Below are 21,496 nucleotides of genomic sequence, written 5' to 3'. Positions count from 1 at the left end.
TGCTCGCCAGAGGTAGGTTGACTGCCATTAGGTACCGAGATGAGATCCTCAGACCCCTTGTGAGACCATATGCTGGTGCGGTTGGCCCTGGGTTCCTCTTAATGCAAGACAATGCTAGACCTCATGTGGCTGGAGTGTGTCAGCAGTTCCTGCAAGAGGTAAGCATTGATGCTATGGACTGGCCCACCCGTTCCCCAGACCTGAATCCAATTGAGCACATCTGGAACATCATGTCTCGCTCCATCCACCAACGCCATGTTGCACCACAGACTGTCCAGGAGTTGGTGGATGCTTTAGTCCAGGTCTGGGAGGAGATCCCTCAGGAGACCATCCGCCACCTCATCAGGAGCATGCACAAGCTTTGTAGGGAGGTCATAAAGGCACGTGGAGGCCACACACACTACTGAGCCTCATTTTGACTTGTTTTAATTAAGGACATTACATCAAAGTTGGATCAGCCTGTAGTGTGGTTTTCCACTTTAATTTTGAGCGTGACTCCAAATCCAGACCTCCATGGGTTGATAAATTTGATTTCCATTGATCATTTTTGTGTGATTTGTTGTCAGCACATTCAACTATGTAAAGAAAAAAGTATTTAATAAGAATATTTCATTCATTCAGATCTAGGATGTGTTATTTTAGTGTTCCCTTGATTTTTTTTAGCAATGTATGTTTGTCCTGGCTACCTACAGAGAGTCGGGGGATTACTGTGGTAGCCATCCGTATAAATCGCTTATATTTTAATCACGGTAAAACCTTGTGATCCTAACTGAATTTACTCTTAGCTCTGTAGGAGAAGTTTTGGCATATTTATGATAAAGGCGCAATGAGCATGTGTGTTATACTACTGGGGCATTTGGATAAGCGATTCAGTAATAAGTGATCTGGAGTCATCTTTGCAATAGGCATGAGGGTGAAGACATTGCGGTGACACGTACTTGTCGCTGGAGGTGGAGCAGTCGATGACGGTGCGTACGTCTGTGTTGAGGAAGATGAAGGGGAGCTGGATGACAGAGCTGGAAGGGGGAAGGGCCAGGGAGGAAGCCTCACTGGCTTTGTTTCTCTGCACTAGGTTCTTGAAAGAGATTTTCTGTTAGAGGAGAGACGAGCAATGTTTAGAACTATTTTAGGTGCATTTGATTTAGTTCGCCTGCCTACGGTGTTCCATCAATCTTCCATTGGTCCTAAAGTGCAAACTTTCGAACACACCTATCCACACAGTTTTAAATACATCGTTACTACAACTACAGCTAATCTTATCAATACATTTTTCAATAACATTTATCCTCACATACACATTTTCAATCTCTGAAGGTTGATGGTTCATGAGTGGAACTACATCATACATGGGCATGGGGCCACGAGCCCTAGTATAGCATGGCTAAATCTATTCTGAGGGAAACCCTCAGAGGAATAGGAGCTTAGACTGAAGCTTAAAACTAGCTTTAGAGTGAGTAACCTTCATTAGGGCAGAGCAAAATGTAGCCACAACACACCATTAATCGGAGATGCAATGAATGACAACTATCCGTGGTGCGGTACATTTCAAGAAACAGACTGCGAATACATTTCGGTCATCGCCAAGTCTTTTTCACAGGGAGAAGTAAATCAATCAAGAGAACTCCAACCACACCCACATCCACACCCTTTGGCCCCCTTGGGAACTTCAAGGGGTCATACAAAAGTTCCCTTTCATATGCTATTGAGATGCTAACGATAAGCTGTTTTTTTTCAATGGATTTATAGATGGACAGCTTCCTAGCTCATCACTCACGACCAAGGCATCTGACTTTCCCCTCTCTCCCTCACACACTCACACACACAAGGGACTGCCCCATACCTGCAGTATGAGTTCATCCAGTTGAGTTCTCTTCTGCCTGATCCTCTTCAGGCGTTTCTGTTTATCCACCTGATTAGAGAAACAGTTTAATAAGCATTTTAGAAAGGACTGGTATAACAACTGTCTAATAGTAATATATCACATAAAGAATCTCAGTGCTGGTAAAGCAAAACAAACAAGCAATTTCAAAAGAAACATACAAAAGTAGCTAGATCAGCATATGGAGCTATTTTGGAGTGCTTCTTGAAGCCTCCAATGGGTGGCCAAGTTCATGACAGGGTCTGGAAGTTATTGACTAGATGTAGATGGTCAGCGGTGGTGCTGGTCAGTGTACTGTCTGTGCCCCTCCTCCATCCAACCTCCACTCCACCTCAATGCTGTGCTCCAACAGAACCCTACCCATATCCCACCACTCAGACAGTTAGTGTTGTTCTTTAAGTAACTAACCAGACTAAAGCAAGACAATTACTATTTGTATTGTCAGAGCAGTAGTGATGGATTGTGAAAGTCCTCTGCTGTCAAAAAAGGCCAGCCGTAGGGGAGTACTCTATTCTCCATCTCCCCACTCCCTTATGCCTAGTCCTCCACCAAAATGGGTCACTGTGTGTGTTCGTGTGTTTATCGTGACAGATCTATATTCTGCAGGAAGTTGACACATGATACAGATGAGAACTGAAAGGGTCTTTCGTTTTTCTTCCTGTGCTCCCCTCACCTCTTTCTCTCTGTCCACCTGTCCCTCTTTTCCTGAGGTGACAGTGACAGATGTCATGGAGTAGCTGTCAAGGCTCACTTTCAGCTCCCAGAGAGAACTCTGCTGGTTTAAAATGTGTGTGTATGTGTGTAAGATCACCTCCAGGTTTTGACACTCCTGGGCTGAGTTGGTGGGCAGGCCACTCCAGCGGATCATACATACACGCGCCTACGGATGTTCTTCTGGTCATACACTTGCCGGGGAGGGAGGGGGAGAGAGAGAGAAGAGTGAGGAAATAAAAGAGATGTAAAAGAGAAGTGAGTAAAGAAAAGAGACAAAACATTAAGAGCGAGCAACGAAACAGAGAATAGCAGAGAAGAGGTTATGATTCTATGCTTGTCTGGGGGGGGGGGGGGGGTCAAGGGTCACCTCATTAGTAGCTGCTCCATGGTGTGTCCCCCTGGCCAGGACTACCCACTACCCCTCCAGAGGTGCACTGACTGCTAGCCTTCATGGTTAATCTGTTTTTAATTAATGATACTTTTTAACATTCCACAGGAAGTAAGCAGATTAGGGCTGGGGCCAAGCTATTTTATGGGGCCATGTCATTATTAATACCGGAAAGTATTCAGAGGTTGGCCCCCTCCCCACAATTAAAACAGCCAAACTTTCAGTCGGACTCCTCCAACACAATGCTTTGGGATGCAAGGGAACAGTTTGCAACATAATCAACATTCCAAATCCTCTATGACTTCAAATCTGTCATTCGTTAATTGCTTATCTTGAACAGCTTATGAATGGAAAAACAAACGTATCTAACATTTAGCTGCAGAAAAAAATGCATCGCTGTTTTGCTCTAATGTCAAATTGGACATATTTTATTTTGTATGAACTTTTATTTATTCAGTGTAGCCCAATGAGACCAGGGTCTCATTCCCAATGGTGTCCTGAGTACAACAATTTTCTCACAAACAAGAAGAAAAATGTACATTGCAAATAAACAAGAAGAATAAAAAGAACCACGTGTTGAGTAGCCTGTTGGCCAGATTGGCCAGATCGGTTTGTTCTTTATTTATACATGAAAGGGGACATTAGAGGCATTGGCTAAAGTATAGTCAGAAATCTGGCCACCTGGCTAGATCCTCTCAACAACCCCCTACAATACTTTATCATTCTACTGGCACAATGGGTTAGAGGACCACGGTGCTGGCAACACCAGGGTTGTGTTCATTAGGGCATGCAATGGAAAATATAACTGAAAGACAAGCACCGTTTTCTCCAGGTAGTCCCTCCCTGTTTCATCCCGTTTTCTTCTGTTTGGTGCCTAATGAACACTACCCAGGGTTGTTGGTTTGATTCCTGCATTGGCCGCATATACTGACTGTGTCACTGTCAACCGTAAGGGGTTTTGGATGAAAGCGTCTACTCAACTATCATATTATTTACGGACTCACCGAGTCTGTGGTCATGACGGTGGTGGAGTGGGTGAACTCAGCCACCAGATCGTCGGCGACCTCGTTGTAGGAAGTGTTGCCTTTCTTCTGCACCTTCGCACACACCTTCATGGAGAAATGACTCAGGCCCTTCCCGTTCTTATCGCCCTTCTTCAGCTGATTGCTGTGGTGGAGAGATCACAAAGAAGCAACCGACACATTCATGATTAGGGATAGCTGTTACACAGATCAAATAATAGTTTATTTGTCACATGCACAGGATATAGTTGGTGCAAACAGTACAGTGAAATGCTAACCAACACACACACACACACACACACACACACACACACACACACACACACACACACACACACACACACACACACACACACACACACACACACACACACACACACACACACACACCTCCACCTATACACTTATTTGTCAAACATCACCTCACACACATAGGCTCATAAAAATCTAAACGATATAACACTCAATGGACTCAGTGGATCAGACAATACAACGTATACAATAATTCAAAACTAATGTAAAACGATGAGTTTCTCTCCAACAATGGCACAAGCAAGAGCACACTTGTGAAAACCATGAAACATTAACATAAGCATGATGGAGTTTGGCATGTATGTGAAGACCATAGATAGTGCACCCGCTAACGCTTTGAAACTCGCCTTCAATGTGCGGTCACAGAATCATGTGACGTGCTCTCATTTAGACGCACCACTCATTGATGCTTCAAAATAGTGTATGCCTTTATACTCAGTACACATGCGGAGCAAATGTGTTGATGCGTACTCCTAATATTTAAACTCACCAATATCAGTGTATTTGAAACTGTCCTAAAGGCTGAAGGGTAATAGCACTATTGGGTATAGACTATAGTAATGGGGTGACTCCCAAATGGCACTCTATTCCCTATATAGTGCACTATCCCACAATGTTCTGGTCAAAAGTAGTGCACAATGTAGGGAATAGGGTGCCATTTGAGATGCAACCATGGTTGTGGTTGGAGCAGCATTTTCTACCCCTCTACACTCCTAGAGAATTTATCAGATGAGTGCAGTTTTGAAGGCTGAATCTCAATTATTGGGAATGTGTGTGTGTTTGTCTGTCTCTGGGAATCACATATCAATCAGACTCCCCGCATTACCACACACACGCATCTTGCTGCTAACTAGTTCTTTCCATTGAGATAATGCAGTGTGTATTTGTGATCATATCACCGGCCATTCAGAACAGTACAAAAATCAAAGCATTGTCGAATGCTGGAGTCACGGCACGCTGCCACACAAATCCTCTTCCATTTGCTGTGTTGCAGGCACATATTTCCTCCTTCTCACAATGGCTCCAGTGTAACATGGTTCTTCTAGCTCCCTGTAGGGCTACCCCCAGGGAGAGGGGAATGGAGGAGAGGGATTCTCGATTTTTATTACGAGTCACCGCCTAAACATGTAGCTGAAGCACTGTTCATAATTTCACGAGGATCACACACACAAACAGTACAACAATCTAATTCTCAAATCAGCAGAAACAAGGGAACTTTGGGCGAACGTGAATACAAACAAGAGAAAATGATCTGTTATGAACCGTTAGGCTACATGTGATGCGCCGCCCACACAGCAGTAATACAATCACTTGCTCATTCAGGGGCTCATTCTCTGTGATTTACGCACCAAGAGAAACCGAGAGGGGGGGTAGTGGGGCATGGAGAGGGGGAAAAAAAGAATGTGAATATGCATGAGTGCATTTGTGTGTGAGAGAAAGAGAACAGTGAAAGAAAGGAACAAAGAACGAGAGAACAGAGTGGACAGGGAGAATATTAAGTAGACATGTAAAGACAGACCCACACATGCAGCCAAATGAGTGAGCAATCAAGTGTCCACTGACAAACATTCCCCATCCTTGCACTACACAAACATATGCACCCTCAATTACATATGCACCCTCTCCCACACAGCGCAGTTCACTCTAACACCTAGTACAGTAGAGAGTAGGAGACAACTTCAGAGCCGCTCGTTACATAACTTGCTCTCTGTGGAGCACACACACACATGCAGAGGGGACGACTGTGTGTGTGTGTGTAGTGTATGAGGTAGGAAGTGGCGATGGATAAGGCGCAGCGTGGTGGAAGCTTAGGGTTCCAGTTGTCAGGACAAATTAGTTCCAGAACCCCAGCTAGAGGGGAGAGAGAGAGTGAAGACGAGAAACAGGCTGGTGGTGAATGTGCCATAACAGGTCGGTGTGAGGAAGAAACAACACACTCAGTTACACAGAAACAACAGAGGCACTTTTTCTCCTTAGCAACAGAGCTGCCGCTCTGCACCACGGCCGGAGCTGTAGTGGGAGTCTGAAGAGTGTTTCTTGGCAGTGTGTCTGCAGCGTGGATCAGTGGGGGAGGAGGGGAGAGGGATGACCTTTCACTGAACAGCACATCTCAGAGCCAACACATCCGCCAGAGAGTGTGCAGAGGGGGGGGGGGGCTTGGCCCCGAGAAGAGCTCCTCTCACCTGGTGCTTGTGAGTGGGGAGAGGGAAGAATAAAGCATAAACGACAGAAGAGATGGACAGAACAGAGAGAGGAAAACAGACCAGAGATCTGAGCTTACGAAGACCAAACATGGAGAGAAATCTCAGTCTTGCGCAGTGTAAGTGAGAAAGAGCGAGTACCAGAGGGAGTGAGATGTGAGTTTGAAAAGATAGTAGAAGGAGTGAGGTAGAAATGGAGGGAGGGAGAGAGAGGGTTTGGTCTCATAGGTCTTACTATGTGATGAATTAATTATTCACTGCTGAGAACATGGCATGCAGAACACACAGACTCTCACATGCCTTTAAAATTTGAGTGCATCTTGCTCAAAGAACCATTTCCACACACACTCTAGGGCTGCACAATTTGGACCAAATATCTCATAGCATTTTTTGGCCAGATATTGAAATTTAGATCATGAATTTTTGAACACTAGGGTAAAAAATATGGTAATTCCATCAGACATGGTTAAAACAACTACCAGGGACATCAATTCTACAAATAGCTCATATGAATGAACACATTCTGTAGCTAGCTAACTGAATACAAATCAAAATAAACAAATATTTTCCAACAATGTTACAGGCTACATTACACCTTCGTATTAACAAACAAACATTTTGAACATGATCATCAAAATATAGTGTGCTATAAGCGCAGCACTTATTAATTAATTAATAACATGAGTTCCTATTTCCTATTTTACAATTATGAGTTCTTAAATTAAATTTTAATTGTACCTTTATTTAACCAGGCAAGTCAGTTAAGAACAAATTCTTATTTTCAATGGCGGCCTAGGAACAGTGGGTTAACTGCCTGTTCAGGGGCAGAACGACAGATTTGTACCTAGGTTAATTATTTTTTCAGGCAGGCATAGGATGCAGATGGAATAGGAAGCTTATGATTGTGTAATTATGTAGAAGTTGGCCCAATCAGGCCTTAAAAACAGGTAACAAGTAGCCTGACGATTGCAAGGTGCAGCCTGTGTCCAAAACATTGTCTGGTCCAGTCATTCAACACGATGTTTCAACTTCTCCCTTAATTTCGTTATCAAATTTGATTAGACGACATACAGGGGGCTGTACCAGTACAGAGTCAATGCGCGGGGGCACTGGCCTGTCGAGGCAATATGTACCTGTAGGTAGAGTTATTAAAGTGGCTATGCATAGATGATACCAGAGTCGCAGCGGTGCAAAGGGGGGGAATGCAAATAGTCTGGGTGGCCATTTGATTAGATGAGTCTTAGGCTTGGGGGTAAAAGCTTTTTAGAAGCCTCTTGGACATAGACTTGGCAGTCCGGTACCGCTTGCCGTGTGGTAGCAGAGAGAACTAGGGTGACTAGGGTGGCTGGAGGCTGAACATTTTTAGGGCCTTCCTCTGACACCACCTGGTATAGAGGTCCTGGATGGCAGGAAGCTTGTGCCCAGTGATGTACTGGGCTATACACACTACCCTCTGTAGTTCCTTGCGGTCGGAGGCTGAGCAGTTGCCATACCAGGCAGTGATGCAACCAGTCAGAATGCTCTCGACGGTGCAGCTGTAGAACCTTTTGAGGATCTGAGGACCCATGCCAAATGTTTTCAGTTTCCTGAGGGGGAGTAGGTTTTGTCGTGCCCTCTTCACAACTGTCTTGGTGTGCTTGAGTCATGTTAGTTTGTTGATGATGTGAACACCAAGGAACTTGAAGCTCTCAACCTGCTTCACTACAGCCCTGTCGATGAGAATGGGGATGTGCTCAGTCCTCTTTTTCCTGTAGTTCACAATCATCTCCTTTGTCTTGATCACGTTGAGGGAGAGGTTGTTATCCTGGCACCACCCCGCCAGGTCTCTGACCTCCTCCCGATAGGCTCTCTCATTGTTGTCGGTGATCATGCCTACCACTGTTGTGTCATCGGCAAACTTAAATGATGGTGTAGGAGTCGTGCCTGGCCGTGCAGTCATGAGTGAAGAGGGAGTACAGGAGGGGACTGAGCACGCACCCTGAGGGACCCCTGTGTTGAGTATCAGCTTGGCAGATGTGTTGTTACCTTCTCTTACCACCTCTGGGCGGCCCGTCAGAAAGTCCAGGATCCAGTTGCAGAGGGAGGTGTTTAGTCCCAGGGTCCTTAGCTTATTGATGAGCTTTGAGGGCACTATGGCTGGTGTTGAACGCTGAGCTGTAGTCAATGAATGACATTCTCACATAGGTGTTCCTTTTGTCCAGGTGGGAAAGGGCAGTGTGGAGTGCAATAGAGATTGCATTCTCTGTGGATCTGTTAGGTCAGTATGAAAATTGGAGTGGGTCTAGGGTTTCTGGGATAATGGTGTTGATGTGAGCCATGACCAGCCTTTCAAAGCACTTAATGGCTACAGACGTGAGTGCTACGGGTCTGCAGTCATTTAGGCATGTTATTTTAGTGTTCTTTGGCACAGGGACTATGGTGGTCTGCTTAAAAAATGTTGGTCTTACAGACTTGGACAAGGAGATGTTGAGAATATCAGTGAAGACACTTGCCAGTTGGTCAGCCTGTGCTCGCAGTACACGTCCTGGTAATCCGTCTGGCCCTGCGGCCTTGTGAATGTTGTGATCACACAGTCTTCCGGAACAGCTTGTGCCCTCATGCATGTTTCAGTGTTATTTGCCTCAAAGCGAGCATAGAAGTAGTTTAGCTCACCTGGTAGGCTCGTGTCCACACAGCTCTCGGCTGTGCTTACCCTTGTAGTCTGTAACGGTTTGCAAGCCCTGCCACATCTGACGAGCGTCAGAGTAGTGTAGTATGATTCGATCTTAGTCCTGTATTGACGCTATGTCTGTTTGATGGTTTGTTGGAGGGCATGGCGGAATTTCTTATAAGCTTCCCGCTCCTTGAAAGTGGCAGGTCAAGCCTTTAGGTCAGTGCGGATGTTACCTGTAATCCATGGCTTCTGGTTGGGGTATGTACGTACGGTCACTGTGGGGACAACGTCATCGATGCACTCATTGATGAAGCCAATGACTGATGCGGTGTACTCCTCAATGACATCAGAGGAATCCCAGAACACATTCCAGTCTGTGCTAGCAAAAAAGTCCTGTAGCTTAGCATCTGCTTCATCTGACCACTTTTTTATTGATCGAGTCACTGGTACTTCCTGCTTTAATTTTTGCTTGTAAATAGGAATCAGGAGGATAGAATTATGGTCAGATTTGCCAAATGGAGGGCGAGTGAGAGCTTTGTATGCGTCTCTGTGTGTGGAGTAAAGGTGGTTCCGAGTTTTTTCCCCTCTGGTTGCACATTTAACATGCTGACAGAAATTTGGTTAGACGGATTTAAGTTTCCCTGCATTAAAGTCCCCGGCCTCTGGGTAACCATTTTCCTGTTTGCTTATGGTGGAATACAGCTGATTGAATGCGGTCTTAGTGCCAGCATCAGTTTATGGTGGTATGTAGACAACTACGAAAAATACAGATGAAAACTCTCTAGATAGATAATGTAGTCTACAGCTTATCATGATACTCTACCTCAGGCGATCAAAACCTTGAGACTTCCTTAGATATCGTGCAACAGCTGTTATTTACAAAAATACATAGTCCACTGCCCCTTGTCTTACAAGACGCCGCTGTTCTATCCTGCCGATACAGCGTTTAACCAGCCAGCTGTATGTTGATAACGTCGTCGTTCAGCCACGACTCTGTGAAGCCTATGATATTACAGTTTTGAATGTCCCGTTGGTAGTTTAATCTTCCGCATAGGTCATCAAATTTATTTTGGAAGTGGAAGGAAGTGGTGATTTATTCGATCGCCTATGAATTCTCAGACGGTAGCCCGCCTGCTGGCTCCTTTCTCTCCGCCTTCACTCAAATGTCAGGAATATGGGCCTGTTCCCGGGAAAGAAGTATATCATTCACGTCAGACTTATTAAAGGAAAAAAAAAGGATAAAGGATTCTGCCAGTCCGTGGTGAGTAATCGCAGTCTAGAAGTTATTTTCGGTCATAAGAGACGGTAGCAGCAATATTATGAACAAAATCATTGAAAAAATAAGTTACTAACAACGCAAAGACAGACTGTGTGTGTCAGACTGATGCAAATTGGACTACCAAAAAAGAAAATGCCACAGAATGCAGCTGAGCTCTTAAGCAGCCCCCACCCTTCCGACACAGGCATGCACATCACCTCCATCTACATTTTGCTGAGTCTTGCAGTTACCTGAATGAAGAGCCTCCTGAGCACAGCCCATCCCTGCAACACAGATTACAGAGAAATTGTTAGTTTGAAGCAGTGTGTGTACTGTTTAACATGAATTCAATAACTATGTTAAGTGTGTGTCAGTCAGTAGTCTGTTCTCCTAGATTACAACCCATTCCATTGCCTAATGAACTGGTTTGCTTAGGAAATAATGAGATGCTGCAGCTCAGTGAGATGCTATGAGAGAATGACCGAAATTATTTCTCTTTCGCCAAAGCTCCTTCTCCCTCTATCTCACTCAGTCTCCATCTGCGATTTGTTTAACTGGATAATCCTCCTGCATTGTTCCTTTCATTTATTTATTTAGCAATAAGGCCAGTGGAGGTGTGGCATATGGCCACTATATCACAGCTAAGGGCTGTTCTTAGGCACAATGCAATGCGTCGTGGTGTATAAGCCATATACCACAAACCCCCAAGGTGCTTTACTGCTATTATAAACTGGTTACCAACGTAATTATTATTAGCAATAAGAATACATGTTTTGTCATACCCGTGGTATACAGTCTGATATACCATGGCTGTCAGCCAATCAGCATTCAGGGTTCAAACCACCCAGTTTATAATCTTCTATATACAGTACCAGTCATTCATCTTCTTCTTCGTTTCATCTTCTTCTTTTTTACTATTACATTACAGAATAATAGTGAAGACATCAAAACTATGAAATAACACATATGGAATGATGACTGTGTGATAAGCATTCCTCATGAAGCTGTTTGAGAGGATGCAAAGAGTGTGCAACGCTGTCATCAAGGCAAAGAGTGGCTACTTTGAATAATCTAAAATATATTTTGTGTGTGTGTGTGTGTGTGTGTGTGTGTGTGTGTGTGTGTGTGTGTGTGTGTGTGTGTGTGTGTGTGTGTGTGTGTGTGTGTGTGTGTGTGTGTGTGTGTGTGTGTGTGTTAACAACACTACTTGTCAGAATAGCAGAATCAACCCAGCTGTCAGAAAAGTAAATTAAATCATGTGTTTGTTTCTTGGCCCTGGCAATTAAAAACAAAACGTGATGTTAGCTAATAAAAAATAAATACAATGGATCCTCCTTAAATTCTGTCCATGTTCTGGAAACAGATCAGCAAAGACAAGACCACTTTACAACAACCATAAAATATGATTATAATGTGGAACAAAGCAGGGCAGTGGTGTGTGTGTGTGCACACTTGAGCAAACAAGCAACAAGTGTACTTGAGCAATTAAAAAAAAAAAATGCGTGTGTGTAGCAGCTCACCCTTGGGCCCACTTGTTGGCATTCTACGTGGGTCCCTGGGATACCATGGTGGGCGTATGTGTAAATGAGCTACCTATTAGAATATTCCCTGTGTACAAAACTCTGTGCCTTGCTGATGATCTACACAAACACAAAATAAGAAACATCAGAGGGATTCATCAGATCACAGGGTTGTGTTCATTTGGGCACACCGTAGCAAAATGCAACGGACACGATTGAACGGATGCAAGGTAATACAAATAATAATGGTATCAAGGGTCCTGTTCATTAGGCACCAAAATGAAAAAAAGGGAAGGGCAACCTGAACTCATCCAATATGATGCGCTCATTTTTGTTTTTCAATTTCAGAACATCTTCCAATTGACGCCCTAATGAATGCCGCCCAGGTGAGTCATTGAGAACAGATTCTGTGCCAAGTTGTGGGTGGTGACTGAGCAGGATCAGGTTGGGTGTAGTATTTGAGAGGCCTACTATGCAGAAGTGTCTCAAAGCTGGAGCCCAACAAAAAAGAAAAAGACAAGATCAGCAGGATGCAGCAGAATGCTAATAATACCCCCAGCTAATTATAACACGCTACAGTCAGTCTGCAGTCCGCCACACGCTATTCCTTCTCCTCCCAGCCAGGCCTTTTTTTCACCACAAAACACTGGCTTTCACAGATGCAAGAGGATGGGGGATCTGGGTGTATTCATTAGCACACACCGTATGCTGCAAAGTGTTACACACCGTAACACTTTGTAACAGAAAACGAGAACTTGTTATTGGACAAATTCAGACATTCGGCGCATATACTTTGTTTGGTACATGGTGAATACACCTTTGATCATCGACCTGACTCTTAAAACTTCTTGCGCATCAGTGGGACGCTAGCGTCCCATTTCAAAAACCTCCGGTGAAATTGCAGGGCGCCAAATTAAAATGAATATAAATATTAAACTGTGCAATACATCAAAATAAAGCTTAACTTCTTGATGCACCCATCCCATCCCGGATCATTTGTGTCAATATCCGCTGAATTGCAGAGCGCCAAATTCAAATTAAATTACAAAAAATATTTCTTTTTTATGAAATCACAAGTGCAATATAGCAAAACACAGCTTAGCTTGTTGTTAATCCATGTCACGTTCTGACCTTTATTTCCTTTGTTTTGTATTTATTTAGTATGGTCAGGGCGTGAGTTGGGTGGGCAGTCTCTATGTTTGTTTTTCTATGATTTGGTGCGCTATTTCTATGTTTCGGCCTAGTATGGTTCTCAATCAGAGGCAGGTGTCATTAGTTGTCTCTGATTGAGAATCATACTTAGGTAGCCTGGGTTGCACTGTTTGTTTGTGGGTGATTGTCTATGTTGATGGCTTGTTTCAGCGCAGCTCACATTAGCGTCACGGTTGTTATTTTGTTTACTATTTTTGTATAGTGTTTCAGTGTTCAGTTCTTTCTTTAATTAAACATTCAACATGAACACATATCACGCTGCATATTGGTCCTCCGATCCTTCTCGCCTCTCCTCTTCAGATGAAGAGGAGGACGACCGTGACAATCCACCTGTCATGTCAGATTTCAAAAAAGCTTTTCGCCGAAAGTATACCAAGCGTTTATGTAAGGACATCTCTCTCAGCAGACAAAACATTACAAACAGCTAGCAACCAAGTAGATTGGTCACGAAAGTCAGAAAAGCAATAAAACGAATCTGCTTACCTTTGATGATCTTCGGATGTTTGCACTTACGAGACTCCCAGTTACACAATATATGTTCCTTTTGTTCCATAAAGATAATTTTTATATCCAAAATACCTCCATTTGGTTGGCGCGTTAATGTTCAGAAATCCACAGGCTGCACGGTCACGACCGGGGCAGACGAAAATTCCAAATAGTATCCGTAAAGTTCGTAGAAACATGTCAACATTTTTTTATAATCAATCCTCGGGTTAATTTTACAATATATAAATCGATAATATTTCAACTGGACTGTACCTTCTTCAATAGGAGAGAGAGAGAAAATGTCTGCTCCAAACTGTTGCGCATACAAAACGCTGCTGGCACCCATCCATACAATGACGCGATGTGATCTTTCTCGCTCATTTTTCTAAATAAAAGCCTGAAACTATGTCTAAAGACTGTTCACAACATGTGGAAGCCATAGGAAAAGGAATCTGGTTGATATCCCTTTAAATGGAGCGAAGGCAAGCAATGGAACAGAGAGCTTTCAGGAAAAACAGCACTTCCAGGTTGATTTTCCTAAGGTTTTTGCCTGCAATATCAGTTCTGTTATACTCACAGACAATATTTTGGAAACTTTAGAGTGTTTTCTATCCCAATCTGACAATTATTTGCATATTATAGATTCTGGGCCTGAGAAATAGGCAGTTTCATTTGGGTATGTTTTTCATCCAAACATGTTAATCCAGGCGCCGTGTCAGATTTCAAAAAGGCTTTTACGGCGAAAGCAAACCATGCGATTATCTGAGGACAGCGCCCAGCACACAAATGCATAACAAATCATTTTCAACCAGGGAGTTGCGACACGAAAGTCAGAAAGAGCGATATAATATATGCCTTACCTTTGAAGATTTTCTGTGATTTTCTGGCACTCCAAAAGGTCCCAGTTACATTACAAATGGTCCTTTTGTTCGATAATGTCCTTTATATTAAAAAAACTCAGTTTAGCTGGCGATTATTTTACACTAATCCGCTCGGTTTCCCTCCTCAAAATGCATACAAAATTAATCCCAAACGTTAGCAATAAACTTATCCAAAACAAGTCAATCCATCTTTATAATCAAACCTTAGGTACCCTAATACGCAAATAAATGATAACATGTAAGACGGAGAATCGTTATTGTCTTTACTGGAGAAAAATAGCAAAGAACGCGCTTTCATTCACACGATTGGAAACACTTCAGCCAAAATGGGAGCCACCTAGAAAAACTACAATTTCTGGCTCATTTTTCCAAAAACCTTCCTGAAACTATTTCTAAAGACTGTTGACATCTAATGGAAGCCCTAGGAACTGCAATCGGGCACAATTTCCCTATTATAAAAGTGCCAGCCATTGAAATCAGTGGTAGGATGAATTCTTTCTTTTGGGATGGTTTGTCCTCAGGGGTTTCGCCTGCCATTTCAGGTCTGTTATACTCACAGACATTATTTTAACAGTGTTAGAAACTTGAGTGTTTTCTATCCAAATCTACCAATTTTATGTATATCCTAGCTTCTGGTCCTGAGTAGCAGGCAGTTTACTTTGGGCATGCTTTTCATTCGGATGTCAAAATACCGCCCCCTAGCCGAAAGAAGTTTTAACAAAATTGACAGAATCCCAACAGAGGGCTTTCTTTCATGAAGAAAAAAACCTGCAGCAGTGGCTGTATTTCTGTGAACATAACATTATAGCCGAACGATTAGAAAAAAGCCAATTTACTAGCCTAAACGCTTAACTCAATCACACACTTGTATGCTAATTGCACACATTGAAATTATCACACTGTAGTGTTGCCATGCCGCTATCAACCTATCACAGTCCAGGGGACTCCTTGTTTCCTCCAATCAAATCAAATGTTATTTGTCACATGCTTCGTAAACAACAGGCGTAGACTAACAGTGAAATGCTTACTTATGGGCCCTTCCCAACAATGCAGAGAGAAATAACAGAAAATGAATACCACGTAATAATAAAAGTAATTCTAAATATATAATGAGTAACGATAACAGGATAGATAATTAACAGAAGCAGAAGCATAAGTGATGAATAAAAAAAGTTAGTGCAGAAAGGGTCAATACAGATAGTTAAACTATTTAGCAGTCTTATGGCTTGGTGGTAGAAGCTATTCAAGGTCCTGTTGGTTCCAGTCTTGCCATGCGGTAGCAGATGAAACAGTCTAGATTGTAGTTTTATTTAGTCACATGCACAGGGTCACAGATGTAATTGCAGTGTACAGTGAAATTAGTTACATTTTAATAGTGTAGGTGTGATTTAAATTATATGAATAATAATAATATGAATTATAATATATGCATTGTCTTCAGAATGTATTCACACCCCTAGACCTTTTCCACATTTTGTGGTGTTACAACCGGAATTTAAAATGGATTAAATTGAGATTTTGTGTCACTGGCCAACACACAATACAATGTGTCAAAGTGGAATTTTATTTTTATTATACATTTTTTACAAATTAATTAAAAGTTTAAAGTTTAAATGTGTTGAGTCAATAAGTATTCAACCCCTTTGTTATGGCTAGTCTAAATAAGTTCAGGAGTAAAAATGTGCATAGGGATCGGCGTCCGGTCAATGGGACAGTTGTAAATCATGCAGCGCCTTGTGTCACGATCGCAGATTTTAGAGAAGCAACAAATGTCGATACATAAGTGTCTTATATCTGCTGAAAGCTTAAATTATTGTTAATATAACTGCACTGTCCAATTTACCGTAGCTATTACTGAGAAAAAATGCCATGCTATTATTTGAGGAGAGCGCCTAACAACAAAACACTTTTTCACCGCAATAGGTTTGATAAATGCACCTCTGAAAGTGCAATGTGCACTTACATTCTGAAATCTTTCTCTGATTTATCATCAAAAGGGCCCCAGAGATAACATGAAGTGTCGTTTTGTTAGATAAAATCCTTTTTCAAATCCTAAAAAGGTCCATATAGCATGCACGATCGATTTTGTATTTCCACTCGTTCAATTTGCAAAGAAAGGAATCTGTGAAAATCTAACCCTAAACCATGTTTCAACCAGTCAAATCACATTCATATGTATTCCTTGGAGATCCTAGAATGTAACCAGACTTCACTATATTATTAAGGGTTTAGTATATCCTATAGGACACCAAATTTCGTCAGAGAACGACGCCTTCATGGCACGCCGATGACGCGGGCAGTCTTCATTTGATCGACTCTAAATTTGTCAAATAAACACCAATCAGGATCAAACAAAGCTAGCTCTCCAGCCAATGAGCTGGGCTTTACGGAAATCCTGTATCTGCCACAAAATGTAGCTGCTAACCTTTTTTCGACAGCATGCCTTTTCCTTTTGGACAAAAATTATAAGAACATTCAGAGTTATGAAAACTGGTTGTTTTGCAAATGTTGAACTTATAATATGACTACTAATACTGGAAAAGCAAAATCAAAGTCCAAGTACACAGATTTGACAATATTCTTGCAGAAAAATGTAATATGAATGCAAATGTGTCCTTCACGATTTGCCCAAATGTACCTGGGTGACTTCACACAAAATGTCATGTCGTTCGCGCATACTTTATGTTTTCCATCTGAAACTTTGCACATACACTGCTGCCATCTTGTGGACACCATCGGAATTAGAACCAGAGTGATGGCTGGAAGTGGGACCTTTCTGTTGCATTTCAAAGATGGTAGTAGAAAAAATGAGAAAAAAAACGAGAAAAAAAACGTTTTTTTCTTTGTATTTTCTTCTACCAGATCTATTGTGTCATATTCTACTACATTCAATTCATATTTCCACAAACTTCTAAGTGTTTCCTTTCAAATGGTACCAAGAATATACATATCCTTGCTTCAGGGCCTGAGTTACGTGAAGTTAGATTTGGAATTGTCATTTTAGGCGGAAATTGAAAAAAAGGGAGCTATCCCTATTATAATTATATATATTTATATTATATTTATTAACGGGTCACATAATAAGTTGCATGGACTCACTGTGTGCAATAATAGTGTTTAAAATTATATTTAATGACTACCTAATCTCTGTACCTCACACATACAATTATTTGTAAGCTCCCTCAGTCGAGCAGCAAATTTTAAACACAGATTCATCCACAAAGACCTAGGAGGTTTTCCAATGCCTCGAAGGACACATATTGTTAGGGGGGTAAAATAAAAAAAATAAAAAAAGACAGATATTGAATATCCGTTTGAGCATGGTGAAGTTATTAATTACACGTTGGATGGTGTATCACTACAAAGATACAGGCACCCTTCTTAACTCAGTTGCCAGAGAGGAAGGAAACCGCTCAGGGATTTCACCATGAGGCCAAAAGTGACTTTAAAATAGATAGAGTTTATTGGCTGTCATAGAAGAAAACTGATGAAGGAACAACAACATTGTAGTTATTCCACAATACTAAGCTTATTGACAGAGTCAAAAGAAGGAAGCCTGTACCACTGTTGTGGTCATCCTGTCTGGTTTGGCGCCCCCCCCCCCCCCTTGGGTTGTGCCGTGGCGGAGATCTTTGTGGGCTATACTCAGCCTTGTCTCAGGATGGTAAGTTGGTGGTTGAAGATATCCCTCTAGTGGTGTGGGGGCTGTGCTATGGCAAAGTGGGTGGGGTTATATCCTTCCTGTTTGGCCCTGTCCGGGGGTGTCCTCGGATGGGGCCACAGTGTCTCCTGACCCCTCCTGTCTCAGCCTCCAGTATTTATGCTGCAGTAGTTTATGTGTCGGGGGGCTGGGGTCAGTTTGTTATATCTGGAGTACTTCTCCTGTCCTATTCGGTGTCCTGTGTGAATCTAAGTGTGCGTTCTCTAATTCTCTCCTTCTCTCTTTCTCTCTCTCTCTCTCGGAGGACCTGAGCCCTAGGACCATGCCCCAGGACTACCTGACATGATGACTCCTTGCTGTCCCCAGTCCACCTGGCCATGCTGCTGTTCCAGTTTCAACTGACCTGAGCCCTAGGACCATGCCCCAGGACTACCTGACATGATGACTCCTTGCTGTCCCCAGTCCACCTGGCCATGCTGCTGCTCCAGTTTCAACTTCCACCTGACTGTGCTGCTGCTCCAGTTTCAACTGTTCTGCCTTATTATTATTCGACCATGCTGGTCATTTATGAACATTTGAACATCTTGGCCATGTTCTGTTATAATCTCCACCCGGCACAGCCAGAAGAGGACTGGCCACCCCACATAGCCTGGTTCCTCTCTAGGTTTCTTCCTAGGTATTGGCCTTTCTAGGGAGTTTTTCCTAGCCACCGTGCTTCTACACCTGCATTGCTTGCTGTTTGGGGTTTTAGGCTGGGTTTCTGTACAGCACTTTGAGATATCAGCTGATGTACGAAGGGCTATATAAATAAATTTGATTTGATTTGATTTGTACAGAATACAAATATTCCAAAATGTGCATCCTGTTTGCAACAAGGCACTAAAGTAATACTGTAAAAAATATGGCCAAGCAATACATTTTTTCTGCTGAATACAAAGCGTTGTTGGGAGCAAATCCAATACAACACATTACTGAGAACCACTCTTCATATTTTCAAGCATAGTAGTGACTGCATCATGTCATGAGTATGTTGTAATTGTTAATGACTAGGGAGTTTTCAGGATAAAAAAATTTATGGAATGGAGCTCAGGATAAAAAAATGTATGGAATGGAGTTTTCCTACAGGAAAACCCGGTTAAGTCTGCTTTCCACCAGACCCTGGGAGATTAAGTCACCTTTCAGCAGGACAATAACCTAAAACACAAGGCCAAATCTACACTGGAGCTGCTTACCAAGAAAACAGTGAATGTGGCCGAGTTAGTTTTGACTTAAATCTATGGCAAGATCAGGAAATGGTTGTCTAGCCATAATCAACAACCAATTTGACAGAGCTTGAAGATTTGTTTTATGAATAATGGACAAATGTTGCACAATCCAAGTGTGGGAAGCTCTTAGAGCAGTGGTCAAGATCACTTTCACAGTCAAAAAGCAAAAAGCCCTCTGTATATATATATAATTATTTATTTTTATGACTTAAAAAGATAAATATTTCAATTTAGCTCAGCTGTGCCTGATCTATTTTATCAAAGCTCAAGTTGAAGTATAATATGATCTGAGAAGAACAATATTGGAAGGCCAAGCATATAGCCAATATGCTGTGATAAACATATTAGGTGTACTGCGCAAACGTCATTCCTACTGTTTTCAGTAATGTTGCATAGGCTTACATTTTTTATTTTACTGGACTGTTGGTATCTGCATGTGATGGTTAGTCTCAGCTGAGGGAGGGAGAGAGAAGCATAGGGCCCGTCCCTGCTCTCTCCTTTCCTCTGGCAAGATTGACCAGAGTGAGGGGACACCGTCCTCCCACTGATGGCAAAACTCGAGTCGCACCGCATAATTCTTTTCTACAGAAATGTTTGCTGATCAACTAGATAAGCCTAGAAAATCGCGGTCGACCAGTTGGTGACCACTATCTTAGAGGCTTACCCAGAAAGACCCACACAGTTGCCAAAGGTGCTTCAAAAGTATTGACTGAGGGGTGTGAATACTTACATAAATGAGATACCTGTAATGAATTTTCAGTAAATTTGCAAAAACTTCTAAAAACATGTTTTTATTTTTGTCATTATGGGTAGTGTACAGACGGGTGAGAAACATTTTTATTCAATTTTTTATTCAGTCTAACAACAAAATGTGGATCAAGTCAAGGGGCATGAATACTTTCTGAAGGCACTGTACATAATTACAACTGTGATGATATATATACAGTAAATGTCCATTGGAATGTGTGTGTGTGGAGGGGGGGGGGGCAGAAGCTAATGGCCAATGTTAGTTTTAGCCATGATGCTCCAGTACTGCACACATCGGAGTGATGGAAGAGAGGCATTGTCATGCCAACTTCACAGCCATGTTGGTGTGTGTTGACCAAATAAAATTAAATGTATTCATAAAGCCCTTCTTACATCAGCTGTTATTTCAAAGTGCTGTACAGAAACCCTGCCTAAAACCCCAAACAGCAAGCAATGCAGTTGCAGAAGCACGGTGGCTAGGAAAAAGCCCCTAGAAAGGCCAGAACCTAGGAAGAAACCTAGAGAGGGACCAGGCTATGAGGGGTGGCCAGTTCTCTTCTGGCTGTGCCGGGTGGAGATTATAACAGAACATGGCCAAGATGTTCAAATGTTCATAGATGACCAGCAGGGTCAAATAATAATAATCACAGTAATTGTCGAGGGTGCAACAGGTCAGCACCCCTTTACTTTTTACACATTTTGTTACGTTACAGTCTTATTTAAAAATAGACTAAATTACATTTAATCCATCTACACACAATACCCCATAATGACAAAATAAAACTTTTTTTGTGTGCAAATGTATTAAACATGAAAAATAAACAACTGATTTACTTAACTATTCAGACTCGAAACTGAGCTCAGGTGCATCCTGTTTCCATTCATCATCCTTGAGATGTTTCTACAACTTGATTGGAGTCCACCTGTGGTAAATTCAATCTGTTGGACATGATTTGAAAAGGCACAGCCCCATCTATATAAGGTCCCACAGTTGACAGTGCATGTCAGAGAAAAAAAAACAAGCCATGAGGTTGAAGGAATTGTCCATAGATCGCCGAGACAGGATTGTGTCGAGCCACAGATCTGGGGAAGGGTACCAACAAATTTCTGCAGCATTGAATGTCCCCAAGAGTACATCATTCTTAAATAGAAGAAGTTTTGAATCACCAAGACTCTTCCTCGACCTGGCCGTCTGGCCAAACTGAGCAATCGGGGGAGAAGGGCCTTGGTCAGGGAGGTAACAAAGAAGGGCTAAATGGCTAGCATATCTATTTATGTTGCAAGCTAAAAACACGAA

At 42.3% G+C, this 21,496-nt stretch overlaps 1 protein-coding gene across 1 annotated transcript in view; it reads right to left on the bottom strand.

Moving 5' to 3' along the window:
• The window catches only part of LOC109906171 (transcription factor Dp-2), a gene marked incomplete at its 5' end in the record, with an annotated part of 40,163 nt that overhangs the window by 6,827 nt on the left and 11,840 nt on the right, over positions 1–21,496 (bottom strand). The window contains 6 exon segments of the mRNA XM_074933758.1: positions 939–1,090; positions 1,841–1,909; positions 2,691–2,749; positions 2,752–2,784; positions 3,982–4,148; positions 10,679–10,711. Coding sequence (XP_074789859.1) covers positions 939–1,090; positions 1,841–1,909; positions 2,691–2,749; positions 2,752–2,784; positions 3,982–4,148; positions 10,679–10,711 — 513 coding nt within the window.

This window comes from Oncorhynchus kisutch, linkage group LG15, assembly GCF_002021735.2.
Source record: "Oncorhynchus kisutch isolate 150728-3 linkage group LG15, Okis_V2, whole genome shotgun sequence".
Lineage (NCBI taxonomy): Eukaryota > Metazoa > Chordata > Actinopteri > Salmoniformes > Salmonidae > Oncorhynchus > Oncorhynchus kisutch.
The sequence above is the reverse complement of the archived record's forward strand: the minus strand, read 5'-3'. Positions and strand labels throughout refer to the sequence as shown.